This window comes from Raphanus sativus, chromosome 2 (assembly GCF_000801105.2).
Source record: "Raphanus sativus cultivar WK10039 chromosome 2, ASM80110v3, whole genome shotgun sequence".
NCBI classification, from domain to species: domain Eukaryota; kingdom Viridiplantae; phylum Streptophyta; class Magnoliopsida; order Brassicales; family Brassicaceae; genus Raphanus; species Raphanus sativus.
Genome location: NC_079512.1, coordinates 38450025 through 38473096, shown reverse-complemented (window position 1 = coordinate 38473096; position 23072 = coordinate 38450025). Strand labels below are relative to the sequence as shown.

The 23072-nt window shown below is 38.3% G+C and overlaps 2 protein-coding genes and 1 long non-coding RNA gene across 6 annotated transcripts; 2 read left to right on the top strand and 1 right to left on the bottom strand.

Moving 5' to 3' along the window:
• The first annotated feature begins 186 nt into the window (after positions 1 to 186).
• LOC108841842 (alkane hydroxylase MAH1-like) lies at positions 187 to 2150 on the top strand. Its single transcript, XM_018614615.2, has one exon. It carries the CDS (start codon positions 320 to 322, stop codon positions 1964 to 1966), a length of 1647 nt encoding a protein of 548 aa, XP_018470117.2. The 5' UTR covers positions 187 to 319; the 3' UTR covers positions 1967 to 2150.
• A 155-nt stretch (positions 2151 to 2305) lies between these two features.
• On the bottom strand, positions 2306 to 17605 carry LOC108841841 (uncharacterized). Of its 4 annotated transcripts, none has more exons than XM_018614614.2 (26): positions 17470 to 17605; positions 16960 to 17155; positions 14930 to 16882; positions 14515 to 14590; positions 13792 to 13914; positions 13101 to 13344; positions 12589 to 13020; positions 12327 to 12512; positions 11934 to 12227; positions 10809 to 11450; positions 10284 to 10683; positions 10080 to 10207; positions 9585 to 9755; positions 9167 to 9367; positions 8479 to 9042; positions 8338 to 8397; positions 7907 to 8232; positions 7348 to 7759; positions 6559 to 7026; positions 5904 to 6020; positions 5693 to 5814; positions 4892 to 5621; positions 4492 to 4746; positions 4104 to 4286; positions 3637 to 3978; positions 2306 to 3455 (listed from the first exon to the last, which is right to left on the bottom strand). In XM_018614614.2, exons 2-26 carry the CDS (start codon positions 17129 to 17131, stop codon positions 2706 to 2708), a joined length of 9351 nt encoding a protein of 3116 aa, XP_018470116.1. In that variant the 5' UTR covers positions 17132 to 17155; positions 17470 to 17605; the 3' UTR covers positions 2306 to 2705. The 4 variants fall into 4 exon arrangements, with proteins under 4 accessions (XP_018470116.1, XP_018470114.1, XP_018470115.1 ...); XM_018614612.2 differs by having other exon boundaries at positions 17385 to 17598; XM_018614613.2 differs by having other exon boundaries at positions 16960 to 17152; positions 17385 to 17589.
• A 4209-nt stretch (positions 17606 to 21814) lies between these two features.
• On the top strand, positions 21815 to 23044 carry LOC130508308 (uncharacterized). The gene is made up of 2 exons (XR_008942792.1): positions 21815 to 22618; positions 22697 to 23044. It is a non-coding gene; the product is annotated as an uncharacterized LOC130508308 (long non-coding RNA).
• Positions 23045 to 23072: the final 28 nt, after the last annotated feature.

Here is a 23072-nt window from a genome sequence, read left to right as displayed (position 1 = left end):
AATGTTATCTATTTTGAAGAATGATTATTGCTCTTGTTATATAGCTTTAAAAGAAAAAAGTAACACCACATGCATTAGCATTGCAGACTTGCAGTGATTCAGTGACTGACCTGAGGTTCTTTGACCTAAACAGTATTCAAACCAAAGAAAAAATCACGTGTAAACAGAAAATAAGTGCAGAAGGCAAGCTTTTGTGCTAGGGGTTGGGTCGTCATAATCTCTGACCTAGAGAAGAGTAGATTATATTTTATATGTTTTGATCACGGTGACTAGGCAAATCGTGAGACCCACATAATACAGTTAAACTGTGCCGGGGATAATGGTATTATTCACCGAACCATTATTTTTGCTTTGTAACGTGTATATAAATCAAGTGTCTTGTGCACTCAAAGAACCCATCACAACACTTTTTATCTTTGTAATCAATCAAACTTCTTATCTCATGGCTTCAATAAGCTTAACTGAAGTTATCATGGCCATCATCTTTTGCTTTATCTTTCTCCATTGCTTGCTTTTCAAGAAACACCATAACCGTTTCCTTAGAAACTGGCCGGTTCTCGGGATGCTTCCAGGTCTCCTAGTGGAGCTTTACCGTATCTACGACTTCACCGTGGAGCTTCTTGAAAGCACCAACTTAACATTTCTATTCAAGGGACCGTGGTTTTCTGGAATGGACATGTTGGTCACGGTAGATCCAACTAACATTCACTACATGCTAAGTTCAAACTTCCACAATTACACAAAGGGTACTGACTTCAAACAAGTCTTCGATGCTTTCGGAGATTCCATACTCACAACGGAGTCAGAAGCATGGAAGAATCTGAGGAAAGCTTCTCAGGTCATGATAAACCATCATGGCTTTCAAAAGCTGTCGGTGAGTACCACGATGAGTAAACTCAAGGACGGGCTTGTTCCTCTTCTTGACCGCTTTGCAGAGGAAGGCACAACTGTGGACTTGCAAGACGTGTTCGGGAGGTTCATGTTCGACACGACCTTAGTTACAGTAACTGGTTGTGATGATCCTCGATCTCTCTCCTTTGAGATGCCAGAGGTTGAAAGCGCTAAAGCTCTTCACGATATAGGAGAAGGGATCTTGTATAGGCATGTCAAGCCTAGGCTCTTGTGGAAGCTACAAAACTGGATTGGAGTCGGAACAGAGAAGAAGATGGTAGAAGCTGGTGCCACTTTTGATCGTGTGTGCGAAAAATACATATCAGCCAAGAGAGAAGAGATAGCAAGATGGAAAGGGAATAATAAAAGCGAAGATATTCTGACATCTCACTTGAAGCTTGATGCAACCAAGTACAAGCTCTCGAGCTCTATTGATGATAAGTTCCTAAGAGACACTATCCTAACGTTCATTCTAGCTGGGAGAGATACTATTGCTTCAGTTCTCACTTGGTTCTTCTGGCTTTTGTCCGAAAATCCTTACGTGTTGAACAAGATTCGCCAAGAGATGGACACAAATCTACCACCAAGTACAAGTAGTAGTGATTATGATCCAACGGAGCAGCTTAACAAGCTTGTGTATTTACACGCAGCGTTGTGTGAAACAATGAGGCTTTATCCACCGGTTCCTATCGAGCGTGTGTCTCCCGTACGATCAGATGTGCTTCCAAGTGGGCATAAAGTGGAAGCAAACTCGAAGATTATAATCTTGATTTATGCGTTGGGTAGGATGAAAGCCGTGTGGGGAGAAGATGCATCAGAGTTCAAGCCAGAAAGATGGATAACTGAGACCGGAGTGTTGAGACATGAGCCTTCCTTCAAGTTCTTAGCTTTTAATGCAGGGCCAAGAACATGCCTTGGTAAGAAAATAGCTATGGTTCTTATGAAGGCAGTGGTTGTGAAGATATTGCAGAACTTTGACGTTAAGGCTGCTGAAAGTCAGAAGATCGAACCAGGCCCTCATTTAATTCTTAGCATGAAGCATGGCTTTAGGGTTTCAATCAGTAAGAGAGCGTGAAGAAATGTTCAAGGTTGTTTTTTTTTTCTGTTGCAAAAACATAGCTTGAGAGTATTAACAAGCTGTCTAAAATTGAATTTGAACTGTTGGGCATTTTAGTTTTGTAATGGGTTTATTGTATGCTCTAGTTTGTAATAAGCTCTTTCGCGTTAATTAATTAAATATTGCATCTTCATTTTTTTCATATACTTTCTTTCTTTTGTACTTTCTCCTAAAGAACCAAAGATGAACACATTAATAACTCATCAAAATGAACACATTACATGACACTTTTATTATGAAAACCTCTTATAATGCATCATCAAACTATTTTATCCAAATTTCCAGGAACATGAAATATCCGTTCCAAGACAAACAAGTATAAGACTTCAACTTATTACAACAATGTGATCTTTCCAACAACTTATAACAGACAGTTATTACACTGCTACACACCTCTATATCTCTCTCTCCACACTGCCATTTAATTGCCGCAAGGTATAAGAACGAACAAACAAAATGGAAAGAATTGTGAGACCAATCATCAACAAAAACACACCAAAACACTGAGAAACCTATATATATATTTTTTAAAACTTCAGTTTTCTCTTCCAAAACATCAAACTCTTTTTCAGTTCTCCGGCTAATTTACAGCTCCATCATCGATCTCTCACAACGATGTAGCAGAGCGAGAGAGAGCGAGCGAGCGAGATACTCAACATTGCATCCTTTAGGGATGATGATCTCTTAGTTCACTCACTCACATAAGTGGTAAGTATCCTCCTCCATGTCCTTTCTTCAGTACAAGTGGTCCTGCATTTTCCGGGACCTTATCCAACGCGTTCATACACCCATCAACCATGTCAGAGAATCCAGTCGCTGTTGTAGCCAGCTGTAACCGTAACCTCAAGTCCCGTGTTCTCTTCAGTAAACACCTGAATGATCTCCACATGTACTTGGCCCACTCAGCTGGCAACCCTCCTCCTGTCAGCCAGACTGAGAACTGAGACTGGTCACCTCGAGCTGCCATTTCGGCCCTGTAAAATCTAGCCAGTTCCAGTAGCATTGAAGCCTGCAGGGGAAGCACCGCCACAAACTCAGCCACAAACTCTTCCGCTAGTTCGGGTTTGAGCATCAGATTCCAAAGTACAAGCGCCCATTCGCTTGGCTGGTTAAGACCATACGCTTCGGCTACGATCAGAGCCTCCTGGAAACGAGATTGATCAACAAGTGCTCTTCTAGCGTTTGTTTCGGATAAACAGAGCCACTTGGAATCTGGCATCCTTATTTGAAGCGAGACAAGGGAAGCCTGACCACAAGCCTTTCGAGCTTTGTTTCCAGCATCAATAGAAGTGTGAACTTCAGCTGCTTCGATGTAATAGCGCATAGCATCGAGGAGATCTTCATTTTCATCCTTGTCATACCGTCTAAACCACTGCTGTGCAGCCTGATCTGCACGTGCTTCTAGCAAAGCAGCCGTTTCATGCTTCATGTCAAAGTGTTTATATACCTGAAAACATCATTTTTTTAATAACTATCCCAAAATATTTTGCTTCATGTGCATAAGCAACCTAAGTGGCAAAAAGCAAATCTATCAATCAGCTATCATGATAGTTAATTGTTGTAAGCGGATAAAGCATGATGTGATAAACTCTTTTACTCGGCTAATTCCAGCTTAACTGAAGACATACCATTGCGAATGCATCATGGTCATTTGGGTTGAAGAGATTCAATGAAGTCAGAACAGCCATCCTGAAACTTCTGACAGCCTGGGCAGTGCCAGTGTTTGCATCAGCAGCACTAGAAAATTTTTGTAGCAAGAGATCGAGCTGCCCGTTTTCGATTAGGATATTCAGAATGAAATTAAGAGCATGAAAGTTTCCAACTCCAGTTATTAGACGACCCAGGCATGAGAAATCGCCCTCAGCAACATAAGCCTCAACCCTTGTCGCAGCAAGTGCCACAAGAACATCAACTCCATCAAGGCACGTAGATGACTTGTAGAAGTGATGAGATAAGATAAGTAGCTCAACCTGAAAAAGAAAAAGGAAACAGCATTCCTTATTACCAAATCAGCATTGACATGTTATATGCCCACTGTTTTAGAAAAATTCACGAGACAATCAATCAGGCGATAAGCTTTAACAAAATCACACACCTCACACGCGTGTGGTATTTCCTGCCCGGTAATCACAAGACGCATTAATGAATGACCAATTTCCTGTTCAGATGGACAAAGCTCCGCCCACTTCAAAAAGTCTGAAAATCTCCACAAAAGTGGAGCAGGCCCTTCCTCCTTTTGAGAATCTATATATCCTCCACGGTGAGCTGCCAGTAAACCCTGGCACATGGACAACAGATTAGAGACGAACACACACAAAGAAACACACAGAGAAAGTACCAAGACATTAATGGAGGGGTTTTCCAATTAATCAAATAAAATAAAACCAGATTTTTGTCAAGAGCTGAAGTCAAAACTCATAAGTTATGATAATCGTGTCATATACGCATACCAGTTGAGAAATACTATAGTTTAGCTAATTTACCTTCAAAAAGGATTCTGCAAGTATTTGAGCGATACTAGCAGCGGGCATGGAATGTGTTTTGACAAGGAGACAAGCTTCCTCAAAGGAATCTTGTGCTTTAAGAGAAAGTAATCGTAACAACTCTATGGTCTGCTTTTGATATGCCTCGGTAAATGTAAGGCCCAGTATGTTAGCAGCTTTTATAACTGCAATGATTTTTCTTGCCAGCCCACGTCCACTGCCTTCGTTTAAAATGTTTGATAGATTCTCCAACACCTAGAGCATCAGATGCCAATCAGCATTAGATCAAACCAAAAGAAAATTATAAGAGAAAGATAGGGGGAATTGGAAAAAAAAAAAAAGAAGGATACGTCGTATTTGTTTGAATGAACATTTAAATGTGAGATAGAGAGAGAAGAACCTGCAGCGGGTCGATCACAGGTTGGTCTATTTTTAGATTCTGTGATTGAATGATAGAACGAACTTCATCATCCAACATAGACAATGGTACTTGACTGCAAGGCGTAGAAAGCATTGCTAGCTTCATAACAGAATCCAGAATTATCAGCTCAGAAGGTAAACTGTCTGGAGCAAGCTTAAGTTGGAGCTGCTTCGCAGCTGTTACTTGTCCAAACTCCAGTAAAGACAGTACAGCTCTTTCCAACTCCGCAGGCTCAATACTTTCTTCCCACTTTGATAAGGACATCTCCAAACCTGTATTTTCCTCTTGAAGCTGGAACTCACTTTTGATGTTTAGAAGTGATGAAGATTCTTCAAACTCAGTATTCCTATCTGAAGAATCCACAAAGTGTCTTCTCTGTGGGACATTCCCTTTTGCTCGCCTTTTAGACTTTGTGCTGGCACCAAATACTGAAGTGCTCGTGTCCTGGTTCCTTTGATGTGCTTGGCCAGGGGGCCTGGAGTCCTGCTTTTCTCCAATTTTATTTTTTGTTGCTGAAGAAATATGGTTGTCCATTTTTGTTATGATACTTGCAGTTCGGTCTATAAGATTTGAATTATTTCCATTCGCAATGTCTCTTCTGGTACTACTCGGACTAAATGCTCCTAAACTTTTCACATGTGCTTCTGCTTCTACAGCCAATAACCACACTCTAGTCTCGATTTCTCTCAGAAGATGCAAAGGATAAACCCTGATATTGGTAAGACCGAAGTCAAAAACCCAGTAAATATGATTATTATATTATGGTACAAGATCACTTACGGATGCGACTGGGTTGTTAGCCCACTCAACCACTGAAGGGATAGCAGTAACAGTTCATAGATCTCTCTTGCAGGGAGATCTTTCTCCACCGCTTCTGCATGCCTAAGGAAAAATAAACCTGCCTGCAAAAGAGTAAGCAACAGAATCACTTGGAGCAATATCAGGCTTCCACAGATAAACTGGTTACAAGTCAGACAATTAGAAAAGTGACCTGTAAAGCAGGGAAAGAGTATCTAACAAACAGAGTTTGGCAGTGACCCCATAATGCGATTCTCTCTTCTGGAACATCCCAAAGGAATTCTTTCCATTCTGCGACCATGGATTCTGCCTATATGTATAGCAGATACATCAAAGGTCTATTAACATGGGGCATTCAACAAATCCCTGAACATAATAATAACCAGTGGCGTACAAACAAAGCTAGCCTGCAGCCAAGAAAGTCAGCTAATTTACAAAGACAAAGAAAATGTAAACACAATATGGAGCCAAATCTTCCCTGATGCGGAACCAAATTAAGGGAGCATTTATACTCAATAAAGCTTATGCAATCTGTACTGAGTTGGTAGAACCGTGCTATGCAAGAGAAAATGCCTAGTTATAGAGACATTAATATCAGATAATTCCTACCACTGCAACCAGTGCTTCATCCTAGAGTTAAAAGAACCTCTACACAATCAACTCTCATGTGTGTACAACCATCATACAGTGAAGAGGAATCGTTAGCTAGAGACGGAGAAACTAGCATCGAAAATTAGCTACACCGGTCAATATGCTAAGCTAAGACCATGATTTCTTATAACTTGCTAGACCTCCAGAATCCAAATTAAAGGGAACTTTCTGGCATAGGAGCTAATAAGTTTTGTTACCTGCGTTTCAGTAACATGATGAACAGATGATGTCCAAGTGGCACCCATGGTTTCAAGTTGCTTGGCCCAGTTTCGTGCTTGCTCCCACTGCCTGTTCTTTTCCAAAGCTGCCAGTAGAGAGCCATCATCAAGAGCCCCACTTCCTAAGTCAAGACCGTTCTCCCACCGGAGTGATGGTTCAGCCAAATTAACTTTCCAATAAAGACGCCGATAATATGTTGCCGCAGATCCCCCATCACCAAAATCTATTGCAGCAAGAAGTTGTAGTAAGCATCGTTTCTCATATGGAGATGGACAGGTTGACAAAACAGCATCAGCAGCTTTAACAGCTGTTTTACTGATCCAAGATGGCCCAAAATTGACTTCTTTGGCTGTATTTGACTGAAAATGAATTGATTCGTCTTTAACTCTGGCCCAAAAAGAACCCAAATGTGCTGAAGCTTCAGAAAGGCGCATTTGAGAAAATGCCTGCAATAGAAATAGTAATAAAGACGGGTCATAATCCTATGAAGAAGCAATAAAAGTAAGAATTTTACAAAAACCGGCATTTCACACCCAAGTTATTTTACAAATTCTTAGTATCTTATTTTCTCTGGTTACTTCAAAAATTTTAGCTTTTGCAGAATTCCATCTCAGTTTTCTCTCAGAGAAAAACGAATGCGGATGCACTCATGGTAAACAGAAACAGCATCAGATCCATGACCAGATATCGTGTCAAGTCATTTTAAACAGACAACAAATGGCCCAAAAAACGCAAGAGCAAATAGTGGGTCAAAACGTAAGACAAACCTGAAGAGCCCGGACAAATGGCAGTAGAGAGCAGGAAGGGAGGAACAAATCAAAAGCCTTTAGCAGAGGAAGAAACAAGCGTTGTTCACAAAGCATTGCGACCATTTTTGATAGAGACGCATGCTCATCCGACGAATCATTAGTAAGACTGATATCTTCAGCTTTTTCATCTTCAGCAGCTTCTGTTTTGTGAGAGTGAAGTGTTTTACCAGCTGAGGTGTTTAAACTATTAGCTGAAGCCAATGAATCCACAGTATGTGTAATAAGCCGTTTCCGTTTAGGATTCCTCCTATTGTAATGAAACTGGACACCTTTAGCATCCGTTGGCAATGAATTTGTAGATACCACGGCTGCTGCTATATTTTCTGCTATTTTAGCGGTTATATCGTTCACCTTGATAGATGAAGTTTCCCTGAAACGAATGATCTTTGTTAGAGCCAAGATAAAACGAATGCATCTTTTTATTCCAGAAACGTAAAAAGGTTGGAAACGTCAAATGCGTTAAGATCTCCCATACACCTAACAAAACTGAATTTCAGTCATCAAAATTTTTTCAGACCTGGCTGCGGTAATTTCCAACCAGATTGTCAGGCATGATATGGGAGACACATCCGGAAAGCATGATGCTATGAGAGCCAAAATAGACCAAGATAACTCCTTAGCTTTCGATAAAAGGTAGTCTCCGGGATTGTTTAGCTTCTCAGAGTAAGCCAAAACTCGAAAAAGTTCAGCAGAGACGTAAGCTCCATCCTCTGAAAAGGAAAAGGAAAAACCTCTGTTTGTGTCATCTGAGGACGATATAGTAGCCTTCTTTTTTGAGTTGGCATGTCTCAAAACGGTCAGTATGTGAGCTTTTAATCTTTGATCACCAAACTCCTTCGATGCCTGACAGATGAAAATGTGTTGCACAATCATATCGAAAAGTTTGTAACTAACCTATGAAGTTACTGTTTGTGATTTCTGAAACCAGTGAAAGGGAAAGAGACATACCACATTGAGCACCGTATCAAATGGGTATCCTCCAAGCTGCGCTTCAGATAAGAATCCAACCTGATATTAACATACATCAGGTTAAAGGATTGCTCAAGGGTAAGAAAATAAAAATGTAAGACGAATTATCATGACCCATACCCAATCATTGTCCCTTGCTAGCATGGCAAGGTATTTGGTGCTCAGAGGAATGTTATGCATCTGACAGAAAAGAGTAACCAAACTCCAATGCAAGCTAGCAGATGTCTGCTGAGACCGCAGTTCAGATCCATCGCCATCACCTGTTAACAGCCAGTATCCACTTGTCTTTCTATCTACTCCAACATCTGGAAGACTAGCTTGTTCTAGGTGGTGAAGAACAAGCATTAGAGGAAGACAGGGCTGAGCACCAGAAGAACTGTTTGGAGTATGTTTTTTCGTAGGGACACTTGAAATATCAGGATAACCATATTCGTTAGCCAGGGCCCTAGCTAGTGACCCCATTAGATCACCTTCACTAGAAACCGCATGAAACATAGAACCCTTGAATGATTTTTGTCGTGCCATATCCGCATTGTCATTTGATTGATAAAAGGATGATATCCTTCTCAATGATGCCACGTCTATCCGAAGCATGCTGGTAGATAGACCACAAAGCTCAAGAAGGAAGACACACGAAGCCACCAACACAGAATCCCCAAAGTGTGTGATAGCAAGTGGTATGACCTGGAGAGCAAAAGAAAACAGTCATCCAGGCATAAATATACAGCAATTGAAAAAATGAACTAAAAGAATGCGTTCCAGATAGAAGGAAAATTAATCTAGTAATGGTAAGGCGACCAGCACATACAGATGAAAGAAGTGACTCATCATTCTGAGTCAGAGGTGCAAGTAGCATCGGAACATCTGACTGCATATTTCTTTGTCCATGATTCAAAGAGCCAGATTGATCCTCCAGTTTTATCTTTTCAACTCTATGTTCCAGGAATGCATTAAAAGCTGCAAGTGGCCGTCCACGATGCAGGAAGTGCTCAAGTCCAAGCTCGGTTCCCTAATTTCAGTTCAATTTAAAAATAAGTGGCTATTATATAAACAGCCAGTAAATATACAAAGCACACTAAAATGTTGAATGAGATGAATCAAGATAATTTCAAAAATTGAGACAATGACAAATCGATAGGAAACTATACAAAAACTGAAACATTCAAAGCATCCGCAAAGGTGACATCATCAACAGGTTAGAGAAACCGGAATTATCATAGCACCACCTCAGTTTTTGTGTTGTGAAGTTCCTCTTCGATGTGTTTCTGGATGATTGCTTCCCAAGATATAGCACTTATCTCAGTCGGATCGTCCACATTTATAAAGAACTCAACACCTCTGTGCAGTAGATATTCCCCCGTAGGATATCCTGAGAAAGAAAGCCATCCAAGAGGTCCCTACAGAGACGTTCGGGTATAAGAAACAGCGCGAAAATATGTGTGCTCTATATTTCACTGAACAGAAAAATTTCTACTACTATTAACCAGTAGTTCTTTTCCTTCCTGCCTAAATCTTAGTAGTCATTTCCGCCTAATGGTTTGTATATGTCTGCAAACAGTTTCTCAGAACCATCCCACGATTTAGTTGAACTTCTTAAGTTTATTATATTACCAATTACAGTGCAAGTATTGACTTAGACTAGATTCCTCATTTCCAGAAAGTTAAAAGAGTGTTATACAACTCAGAAGAGAACCTACGACAGACAAATCAGAAATGTATACCTGGATATAAAGCTGAACTAATCTACGAACCCCTTTCGGAAACCAACAAGGCAACATCTGCAGGAGTGAGGTATCACGTGCAGCTGAGAAGAATACACTGTCACGCCAATTCAGATACTCTGACAAGACTGGTAAATTGTAGAGTCAGTATGGCATCAATATCATTGCACAAATAAACGAAAACGTATGGTGGATCATGTTTACCATTCCTAGCCTTGCTCCGCAGAAGGTTGCCAGAAATATCTTCTCCAAAACAAGCAGTAACAAGCTTATTCCATAAGGTAGGGAATCTCTGAAGAAATGGTTTCAAATTCTCCAGTGTGCACTGTGCAGAAGAGTTACTGTGCCTGTTCACACTACCAGTACTCAAGGATTTTTGAATTGGCACCAGTGAACACATCATAGTTGCTAAAGCTGCCATTTCTCCTGCCCCTTCAGCAATGTCATCAACAGTACAAACAATTTCATCAATATCTGGAATACTAACTTCACCGTTTGGTGCTGCACCAGGTGCCATAATTGAGCGTGCATTTGAAAATGATGCATCGTATTCCCGCCCCTTGATCCTGGACAGCAGCAACCATTTTGCCCAGTGGGAATCACCCTGTATACATTGGACAGATTCTTGGCGGTCTCAGTAAATAGTGAGTTTTCGAAAGACAAACCAAAAAACGACTAAGAACATGCATATTAAAACAAATATATGACGGACGTGTGGAAAGCACTTACAACAGCTTCCTGTAATGAACTAAGTGAATCGTTATCCAGGACCAATTCGTGATGATCAAGGTACAGATCCAGAAGGTTTGGCAGATTATATTGCGTGCAATAATGTATGAATAGCTTGTGTACAGCATTCAAGGTATCAACATCTGCTCCTCTCTCCTTTCTGGACAAAGAAAGATCTAGGGATGGCCTACAAGATTCCTCCTTAAGTGAAACTTCGCAATTAGGAAGGATGACACCTGCCCGAGCCAGAAGATATACTACATCTAGAGCGTTCTCCCAATATTCTTTTATGAATATAAGTTTTCTCGCAAGTTCCTGCTCCATAAGTGTTGTTAGCCACAAGGAGCATCGGATATCTGCAGGTAACCTAAATATCTTGATATAAGGAACATCCATAAGTACAGCATCCACTTCTTCGATGGAGCCTATATACTCGCTATGGGAAGAAACTGAATAATTTTGTCCAGACGACTGCTTGGGACCATCCAAAGCAATTTGTAAACTTCCATCATATAAAAGATCCTCAGGAATGAGATCCAACAACTTAAGGACTTCATCCCAATCATTGTGACACATATAATACTCTAGCTGCGAATCCCAAGGAACATGGACACCCATGACCAAAGGCTGGTCCAAAACTATCTGCACAATATTTCAACAAGAGATATTACTAAAACCAAAAATGCAAACATTATTTGAAATTAGTTTATGGGATTAATACTAAAAATACAAGGTTGATATGTAAAGTCTTTAACCCTTCATTTAAATGTATCATTGTTGTTGACAAAAAAAATGTATCATTCCTAGGACTGCCATTTAGTGCTCTACAATGTACTAGTTCAAATAAGAAGATATGAAATGCAACCCAAACTAAAACAGCATTATAGCATAAGGGCGCAATCACTATTACAGATCTACACTTTCAGTCACAAATTTCAAGATTAAAGATATGCAGTGGGTAGCTATTTGAGAAGCAAGCACATATGCAGCGGGTAGCTATGCAGAGTAGGTTTAATTTGAGCTTCTCCTGAACCTGGAGGTACTAACATTCCGGAATGGTGCATTTAGAAAAATATTCTTACATCTAAACTACGGAGGAAAGAATAGCTATATCGAACTTCTTACATGATCAAATGTTCTCTGATCCCAAGCATTTGACCATACAGCTGCTGCAGCCCAGTAACCAGCAATTGCATCGGTTTCATCAGCCACATGCTCAGATGCACTCTCATTGATTTTTGTCCAGGAACCTAGAACAACACCATCAACCTCACCACATTCAATCTCGAGATTCTGGAACAGAGAAGACCCCCCAAGGTGCAAACTAAGTTTACTGGACTCAAAAGGTATAGCAGCTTTCAGGAGTTCCTTTCGACGAGTAAGATATGTTTCCCAAAACTGACTGCTAGGATAAAGTCTCTTTTGTCACAAGGTCAAGCAAAGAAGAAGTTGAAGTGAAGTCAGCATCATGCAAATCCAAGATATTCTTCTAACAAGTACTCGTTAGGAAATTTATACCTCGATAAGAGATATCCTCTCCAGTACATTGTCTTCATATGGTCTTAAGAAACCGTGTTTTCTCATTTCTTCGGCAATTTGATAACGAAGAGATCTCCTCACTGTGCCAAATACCAACTGGTTGAGACACGCTTCTAAATCCTCTCCGAGCCTTTGCAAAGTTGCAATGGCAACCCCAGGTTCTCCCTACAAATCAATAATGTCAAGTGCTAGACAACATACTCGTACACTACTCTGTCTAAGCAAGTATATTCAGGTTTACCTTCAGAAATAGGTCATAAGCAATAGCTCTTCCGACATCACGAACTTCAGTAAACGTATCATGATGCTCTCCATTTTCAGACGAGTCTTTAGAATGTTGAAGATGCAATTGAAGAACAGCTAAAGGGAGTCGACCGGAGAGCAAGGCATCTTTAACCACGGTTTTCAAATCCAAATTATCAGTCTTCCAACGAGCCATCATCTCTTTCGGATTTTCCAGAGGAAGAACTGTCGTCTCTGCAACTACCTTTTGAGGTACAAGGGAAGATGCATAACTTATTTCGTCAATGACCTGGCCAGCTTTACCCATAGGCGTCAAAGCAAGCTCCTCATTGGTAAACTCCTCATGTGCTGCATCTGGAACAACTTCAAGCTGAGAATCATCCTGCAAAGAACTTGGGTCTACCAGGTTCAGTGACTTTTCATTATTTCCCTGTAACAACACACGTCATCTGTCAAATTATAGAGCAAACACACAATTTCTACAATTAACTTATTAATACCATGTACTACCTTTCCTAGCTTCTTAAATTTTCTGGAAATACGGGATTGAAAATTCCGGGTGATCTCCAAAAGATAACCCATCTCTGACAACCTCCTTGAATTTTCCATTACATCGCCATGCCGTGAAACTGGTGGAAGTGAAAGTATTCGTGTCCTAGGTCTGCCATCCAGTATGTGTCCATCTTTCTGATATTCAAGTGACCCATATATGCGAATCATCTCAGTTGCAAATCTTGTAGCCAATGCGAGGAGCCTACATTCAACACATAGAAATAAGTATGAACATGGCAGCATAAAAGCAGCCGAGTCAATAGAGCTAATGGAATAGAAACCTGACAAGATAATATGTTGCCAAAACTGGCTTCCTAGAAATGCCACATGACAAATCAATATACTAAATCCAGACGCTCTAACTGATTTCCAAAAGGAATACAGAGAAAAAAAATGTTGGCTGGGGAGGCTTTTGTATGTATCGGAATCGAAGCAATGCGTAACAATTATTAAAATCTTCTTTACTTTTCTACATAAAGGTGTCCTCTGGAGCATAGTAGTACGATTAAAATAACATGCTAATGCTAATGAGTAAGAAAATTGTACCAAGCAGGGAGAATTTTTAATGCGTTACTGATCCATCTCAATGAAGTTTGAGAACTGGAAAACAAAACTATCCTAATGTCCTCATTACTCAGATGATCCTCACCTAGATACAGCAGAAATCTCAGTATCATTCCTACTCTTGCGCGACAACAGATACAGAGCAGAAAAGAGCACCCTTAGCATGCCTTCTTCTGCCAGCTTCACATTACCAAGCGTCTTCAAAGACCTATTCATACAGTAGAGATTAATATAAAATAATACATAATACATGAAAAATTATAATGATTGCTAAAACATATATACACTGGAGATGAGGGAAAACTCAGGAGAAGGGGCTGAAACGTTATCATATTCTTACATAAGATGAGGATGCATACCAACTGCACGAGAGTGTCTATAGAGATCTCAATCTTTAAGGTCTAAACTAAAAATAACAAATAAAATTCCAGTAATGATCACAGGAATACAGCATAATTGCTCATCTAGCTAGCAACAAGAAGAGGGAAACTTCGGATAAGAATTGCAGATAAGAAGAAGATGAGAAAATCCTAGTTATAGCAATCAAAACTTTACTTCTAGTCGGAAAAAAAGTTTGGAAGAATTCAGAACGAAAGCAATCATATACTGTTACACGAATTTTTAACAAGCAACCTTTCTTCTCTAAGTAGTCACATCCTTCAAAAGAAACCATAGTTGTCAACTGAGCCAATACAACCACGCATAACTCTCTTAATATTTGTTGTATACGGAACGAAGTTCTAACTGCGGGACATAAGGTTCTAATAGTGGGGAAAAATACAGCACAACAAGATTACTAGCAACTTACTCGTTGATGTCATCATACTTTAAGTAGTCCAACGCCATTTTCAGTCGCTCCAAACGAGCAATTTTTAGGTCCCAACCTATGACAGCAGCGTTTCAATTAGCGTACCATAAGATTTCTGAACAAAAGTTAAGCGTAAGCAGATCTATAAGCCATCTTCAAGTCTCAATATACAGTATGTGAGGTTCTGCTGTTACAACAAGGGGATATACGAAAATCATAATCAAACTAAGCAGCATGACATAAGGTGAACTAGCTTAATTCTTTCAGCATGACACATTGGCTAAGAGATAGATATCAATCTATCAGCATAATGGACAATATGAAAGGGTAAAATCTATGAATTTAAAAGCTTTAGTGCAACAAGGTTATTTACCAATGTTTGCACTTCATGAAACAAGTTAGGTAGGTTTCTTACCATTTTCCAAGCACAAACGATCTGCAGCTTCAGGGCCTTCAAACAATATAACTCTATCTATGACCTCAAGTTGCCAAGGAATACGTGATTCATCTGTTCTCAAATTGTCTCTTCCCTGGCATCCCATGACAGTGGTTTGGAGTGGCTGTAGATATTCAACTGCCTCAACAGTAGGATAATTCGAGGTAATTGAGATGGAAGGGAGAAAAACAGAAAGGCCACTACAAGTCACCAAGTAAAGAAACCCTTGGAAAGAACAACCAACTGATTCTCCAACGAAAGTTTCTTCTGCACCTTGAACAGAAATTTTGTTATCGTAATCCAAATAACTATCATCTCTCGTAGCCATATGCGCCTGCAGACTGTAGTGAAGAACCTTAAAGCTTTGATCTTCCTTTTTTGTGTGTTTTCTAGAGAAATGAGTGAATCCCAGTGGAGAAAAACACAAGTTATCCTCCGATCCTAATTTTTCGGCGGATAGAAACATCTTCCGCATGACATGTGAGTCTCTTTGGAAATTTTCAAGTCCCCGCGCATTTGTTTTAGGCTGAGCAGTAAAACCACTCAGCCATGAACCCGAGTAACCAGCTCTTCGATCAAAATTGTTTTGTTGTCTTTCCAAACATGGGTCAGATATAGAGATATCAGAAGCAAAAGACTTAGGATCACACCTGGAAAAAACATCTTCACCAGCGTGGTGCACTTTTTGCTGGCCAACGTCCATGCCACCGATTTTCCACCCAACCAGACTTCCAGGCCCAAGATGACATAAAGAAGGAATAGATTCCACGGACATGTGGTATTCTTTGGAAACAAAGTCATCAACACACAACACATATATTAAACCATTTTCGTCAACTGCAGCTATGAGTGGCGTATGAGAAGCTATAATAAGCTTCCTAAACTTTCTTCTGCCGGCTGAACCAACAACGTGAGACTTAAACATGGATGGAGCAAGACTTTGAAAGTCATTTCGCTCATCAGATTCTTTCGTTCCTTCTTGAATATCTGATGAAGAATGCAAGCCAGGACCACATGTCTGTAAAATATCGTGATGAGCAAAACAATCCCCAGATTTCACATCGTATAGAAAGATCAAACCAGAAATACTGAGGCAGATAACAAATTTATCAGACATTCGGAAATCTGCCCATTCATTTGTAGGTCTTGATTCCCCAATATTCACAAGGGAGGCCCATTTCATCCCCCAGTTAAACAGCTGGGCCACAAATACAACACTCTTACCCTTTGCATTGCTTGTAGGCGTAGATGCACAGCCAGATAACTCCATAACAAATCCAATCAGAAAATGAGAATCGCTGGAGAAAACTTTGGTGCACCTGTACATACCTTCCTCCAGCATATTACCCTCCTGAAGAATAGAATTCTCTTGGAAAAGAAGATTGGAGAAAGGTAGATCACCATTTAATATGCTGAATGAAACAACATCCGCAGAACCGGGAAACGCTGATTTTTCAGGGAACCTTAATTGTCTTATACCCTCAATCTCAGTAGTTTCCACATCAACTAGAAAAGATTGCATCCACTGCTTTGAAGCATCAAAAGAAGAGGCTGTTTCGTGTTCCGGTTCCTGATTAAGCCTAGAAGGTCCCCATTCAACCCAGTCTCCATGCCTCAGCTCACCATTTGGCTTCCCTTTGGCAAAGTCACTTGAATCTTCGAAAGAGCAAAAAGCATGGACGGTAACACCATGACTTCCAGATACAAACAACAATTCCCTGAATAACGGATCTTCATGCCGGTTGTAAGTATCCCCAAAACTACCCCACGCAACTGACTTTGCATCAAAAATAAAAGGAAAACTAGTGCAATTATCTACAAAACCAGGGTCACCAGAACCAACTCCTGGATCTGACCCATCAGATGCTGTAGTAGGACAACTGGACTCTTCATCATGACAGTTTACGGGAACTTCGCTGCCAATGGAACTCCCTGGTAAACATTGGAAAATAATTGAAAAACGCTACAAAAAAAATGAAACGCAAATGAATAAATATTATAATTGTTACCAGTAGCAAGAGGTAGAAGTAGAGCTTCGGAGTGGTGGGAGAGCAATAACAAAGACTGCCTCGACGGAGAAATAAAAGCCTCGCGAAATTCGGATAGATTGAGTTGCAATTGAGAAGGTTCCCACTTGTGCAGCTGCACCAGTGTTGGGCCTTCCTTCAACAACTTTTCCATCTTCTCTTTTTATAATAACACCTACTAGAGACATATAACACAAGCCACGCACACATCAGATTTTATATCAGAGAATTATCCGAACTCAACTCCAATCAATGAACACAGACTGACTCGATGAATAAACAATCGGAAAGGCGGGATTCCAATCCTACAAACTACGTAATTTAAGCTAGAACCTCAGAACCCTTAGCTCTAATTCGATCCCAAAAGCAAACAGTTCTCAGAGAGAGAGATCAAGAGCAAGAGAGACCTGAATTAAGCGGTTGAAATCAGAGGCGAGAGGTATAGCGAAGGCATCAATACTTTAAATTTAAAGGGGAACAAAAAAGTCGTACGAAAGATGAAGAAGAAGACATTTGGTGATTTGACGACGTGAGATGAGATGAAGAGATCGTTGGCGGTTTCCTCCGTCGAGGATTCGGTTCACTTCACGCCTACACGGACCACCACCGTGTCAGTCGTCTGTTTCTCTGCTTACGTGGAATTCTATATTTACCTCTTTTCTTAGGGAAACCAATTTAACATGGGCCAAACTCATTGGGCTTTTTGAGCTTTGCTTAAGAGCAAGGATTTCTTGTATGGGCCTGCAATATATCTCCTTGCACTGATTTTTAAAAATACTCCCTCATTTCATAGGTTATAATTTTATAATTTTAATTTTGTTTCAAAAAGGGTTACTTTACATTTTTAATGCAAAGTTGTAAATTTATTTCTAATTTTAACCTCAGTATTCTAATGCATTAAATGGAAAAAAAAATTCCTGTTAATATATTAATGATGGATGATAGAGAAAAAAAATTGTTTTAATAGTTTTATTAACTTGTGTGAAAGAATATCAAAATAACACTACTTGTGAAAAGGATGAGGGTATCAATAGTACTATTTTACTATAAAAAAAATTATGAACACGGGTTGGCAGCTTCAGATTTTGCATTTGTCTAGAGTGCGATTTTATCAAAAATATATATACTTTATAGATATGATAACAGTTTTTCATTTACACGAATAGCAGGAATTAGACCTTGTAGAAGTAAGAAAAGAAACAAGATTAATTTTAAAATTTTAAAAATTAAAAGTAAGAATAACGAAGTCAAAAAAGATATATATGTGTAGTTATGTGAGAACTTGTGCTAATTTTGATTAATAATTTTGTCAAAGAAAACAGTGATATATATAGTTCACGGAAAACATTATTTTGTTACTCCAGAAATCATTAATGAGAGGCGGAGAAAATGTAAGGAGGGGGAATCGTGATCCTTGTGTATAACAATCTCAATGTTTTCTTGTAATAAAGAAAGGTAACGTAACCTCTTGGCCGTTGAAAAGTAGTTACAAAATAAAGGAAAAGGATAACTTGTAATGGCAAACATAAGTAATAATAACGAATGACTTTTACGGTAAAAGATCATTTTATTTTTATTAATCATATGATTTACCATGTATTCTGTCATATTAAGAGGGGGACCTAGTTGAACATCATCACCAAACTAATTTATGCCAAAATAAACTCAGAAGTAAGTTTTTGATTGGGGCAGAAACGTCCAATCATTTGATGGTCCCTCCATGTTAGGGTTTGTAGTTTCACTTGATTGTGGTTTAATTAGTGATCAGTTATGTTCTCATGTTTTGACATTTGTCACTGATATGTTTTTAATCTCTTTTTTAACTCCCAGGTGTATAATTCTTGATATCTAGTCGTCTCGTAATGTTTCAACTTGAAGTTACTTGCTTAATGGAGAAAGTATAGTAAAATGTAAGAAGTTACTTCCATTGCTAACTTACCTATCTGCCAGATGAGAGGAGATATTATCTGGCAATCTTTTTTTCGTAATATACAAGAGATGAAATATGTCACTAAATACCCGTCTCACGTTGCTGATTTACATATTCTCGTTTTGGATATGATGAGAGAAGAAATGCAAAGAGAGATAAGAGTAGATGGAGAAATAAGCAACGGGACATTACGAGGGGTCGGCAAAGTGACAGATGCAAGAAGGAACAAGACAGCTTTGGATCAATATAATCTTGTCAAATTATAACACTAGCAGAGACTCAGAGCCCCGCATGGTGTCATCATTTCTCTTATTGCCCCGCTTTATTATTTCTTTCCCCAAAAAAATCATCTTAAAAAAAATTTCAAAATACTTTTCATTCTCGTGGTTGTTCATGTATATACTGATTTAATCTTTTACTAAGTTGGTATCAACATACATATTTCTGTTGTAAGTTGTACGGTAAAGATTATATTGTTGCCTTTTGGTGTTTTTCAGTTGTTGTGCGTCCCCCTAATCCGAAGTGAACTTTACATGTCTAGAAAGTCAACGATATCAATTCATTTGGAATTTGATAACTGCGTAAACAAGTAGACTCCTCCAAGATTAGTCCTAGGCTCCTAGCTCTCTCGAATCAGCAATACTTTTTTTTTTCTTTTGTCATGTTTCTTTTAAATTGTGGTATTTTGTCTTATATTTACAAGGCAGAAAAAAAAAGATTAGGGCTTTTTGTTCAATATTCAAACGTCGAAATTTGTGTTTGTGATTTCACGTCTAAACTCGATATCCGTTATAATACTATATAGACACAGTTAGTTCGGACTTAAATATATAGTCGATACTAGACTTGTTTGTAACTGGTATCTGATTTTACCTTTTCTAAATGAAACTTGACCCACCTCTTTATCATTTAGCTGTGTATCCGGTCAAATAAGGTTACTCAAATCTAGAAGATCGCGGTCTGATCGTACCGGACTAGACTAGTCTAGTCATAGTTACATTCTTAGTTAGATGCAATGCTTGAAATGAAACCACCGGTTGTGCAGACAACACTGAAAATGTAATTATTGAAGGGGTAAAAAGAGAGAGGAAGAAAGGTGATGAATGTGAACGAATAATGTAATTTAAAACATTCGAAACAAAAAAAAGTAAGTTAAAAATAAAATTTAAAAATAAAGCAAATGATTACTTTCGCCAACCCACACTCCAGTCTCTTCCCCACTTCTGAAGGCCCATTAATCAGATTCATATTATTACCTATAATTATTACTTTTGCCAAACAAAAAAAATTACACTATCCCTCCTTTTGGCCAGATGTATAAAACGAACATTCATGTAAGAAAACAAATCTCAGTACGAATTATACGTGTATGTTCGTTATGCTATTATCCCACGGATCAATAGTATGTCATAGTGACGTTGTCCTTACGACATCCGGAAGCCAAGCTAACTTTTAACTACATAAGATGGTTTGCAACAACAACAAAAAAAAAGATGGAATCCAACAAAAGTTTTGATATTAGAAAAAGCAAAATTTATAAACGAATCTTGATTTCTATCTTTAGTAAAGGTTGTAAGAAAATAAACTTATGACTACTAAAGAGCAATCAGAGATGTGAAAGACATGATAAAAGACATGATAAAATAAGTGTATTACACGAGATTCAATATAAATCATTGTATAATATTTATTTTTTCTCTCTTTTTTTTGTCACGAATATTTATTTTTGATCTCAAACTCGACGTTTTCGCTCTATGGTATCCAGCAATAACAATATATGATTCTGTCCACTAAAATAACATAGTGCGAATACGTGGTGAAGACAAAAAAAAAACTGTTAAAGATTGTATGATTGATCATACATGTTCCGAGAATTATCATGGTTTAGAATTAAGTGTTCCTTATAAGGAATCACATAACTATTGTTGTTTATTATTTTGTTCGTCTGTCAACGAACGTCCGCGGAGAATACGATACATGCTAATGATATAGCTGATGCTGCTATTATTCACCATGTTCTTTTTTACCCACTATAGAATTAGCAAGAGGGGACGATGTACACTAAACATCCATATAAAATACTGTTAGTGACATACTTAGGTTTTTTGAAACTTAGTAACATATATAGGTTACTCCGAAAGAAACGAGAATAACCATATCTACGTCGTAAACTTGTCTGGGTGAAACTCAATCAACTGTTTTCACCTCTTTACCTTTTAACTAGAATCTCAAGTGTTCCAAAAGAGAAAAAAAAATTTCAAGTTTTTTGGGTTAGTGACAAATGTTATGTACAAAGCCAAGACGGGTATTATTCTGTCTACACTAGTAGAAAAAATGTATATAGACACGAAATGGTCACAGAAAATCGTGACTATTTTTGCATTAGTCATGAAACTATCACGAAATGGAAAACGTGACTAAAAAAGTCACAAAATGGTCACGAAATGAAAAAACGTGACTAAAAAGTCACGGAATAGTCACATTTGAAAGCGTGACTGTAAATAGACACAATTTTGTCATGAATATTTCGTGACTATATGATACCCTAAACCCTAAATACAATTTTAAACCACAAAATTTTAACACAATCCTAAAAACACAAGTTTTTCATATTTTAATCTCAGATCTTTAAAACTAAACTTATAATCTATTCTTTTTCAAAATCTAAACTCAAATCTTAAATCTAAAGTCCAAATACTATATATACCTAATTATAAACTCAAATGCTATATATATATACACTCCAAGCCCTAGGTTAACATACTTAAGCCTTAATTTTCAAAATATTTTTTCAGTTATTATAATATACTTAAAATTAATTTCTAATGTTTATAAAAAATCTAAATTTTCAGATCTTAATCCAAAACATTAAACATATAACCTATAAACTCTTTTCTCTTCCATACCCTAAAGTATAAATTAAAACTAACTTCTAAACTTCAAACTAACTTTAATTATAAAATATAATAATTAATATATACACATATTCAACCTTAAATTGTTTTTTCCTTTAAATTTAAGTTATAAATCTATTTTTCAAATCTTTGACTTCAAATCTAACTTAAACCCTATCCCTATTTCATAAACCCTTAATTCCATTTACTAGTATATCCAAAACATCAGTCACAAAATTTTAATTTTAAAATTCTAAATTTTAATTTCAAATTAAAATTTCAAATTTTAAATTGTGAAATCTAAATCTTTGAATCTTTTTTTCTCAAACTAATTTTTGTATAAGAAAGTTTACCACAAATATTTTTAAAACAGAAAAAAAAAAACAGAATAAGAAAATAATTACAAAAGTGTGATTGGTCAAAAAGTGACCACTAAGATGCAAGTGCGAGGATCACACTTCCTTTTAACCACAGCCATCGATTTAACAAAATCTAATGGCCAAGAATGCACAAAGTGAAAAGTGTGTTTCTTCCTCTGTCTCCTCCTACCTTTCTTTCGTATCCTCTGTCTATGTATCTCATCTTCTTTTTTTTTTGTAACTTAGGCTTTCAGTTGTATCTCATCTTCTTCTTCACCTTTAATCAAAATCACTCCATATACGAAATCTGTCTCAACCACCATCACCTTAACTTTCGCCTCTGCCACCATCATCTTCATCTTCATCTCAACGTTCACTACCTCCGCCAACGAAGCCGTCTCTACCACCATCACCATAACCTCCGCCGCTGTCACCATCATCTTCATCTCCATCTCCTCGTTCTCTACCTCCGCTAACTAACTTTGTTTAAACCCTTCTTTTTACCTACCCTCTTATTAAAGTTTCTTCTTTTCCAGATGCAAGTTCACGAAGAAGATGAAGACATATTGTGAAGGAAGAGGCAGAAGATGATAACGGAAAGGAAGTAAAAGAAATTTGATGGCGAAGGACGCTTGCCGAGCAGATCGAACAGTGGCTCCAGCACCAGATCTAGTCCTCGCTTCAGCCATAGCACCTAGAGCAGGTGGAGGTGTAGAGGATGATGGAGGTGTCGGTGGAGAAGCTGGTGGCGGAAGCAGTGGTGGAGCCGGAACGGTTGGTCGGAGCCGGTGGAAGCCGATAATCTATATATTTTTGTATTTATGTATGTATGTGCTTGTAAATATATGTAATTTACAGTATATATAAATTTAGTTTTTTCTAAATATTTTGTAATTTAATTAATATTTTTTT

Bases quoted from the DNA above. Each gene is read 5' to 3' on its own strand.
- LOC108841842 (XM_018614615.2), top strand. From the start codon at position 320: ATGGTATTATTCACCGAACCATTATTTTTGCTTTGTAACGTGTATATA.
- LOC108841841 (XM_018614614.2), bottom strand. From the start codon at position 17,131: ATGGAAAAGTTGTTGAAGGAAGGCCCAACACTGGTGCAGCTGCACAAG. The intron at 14,591-14,929 runs GTAAGAAACCTA...CTGCTGTCATAG, and splicing joins TCGTTTGTGCTTGGAAAATG to GTTGGGACCTAAAAATTGCT. The intron at 7,760-7,906 runs GTCTGAAAAAAT...CATTCGTTTCAG, and splicing joins TTGGAAATTACCGCAGCCAG to GGAAACTTCATCTATCAAGG.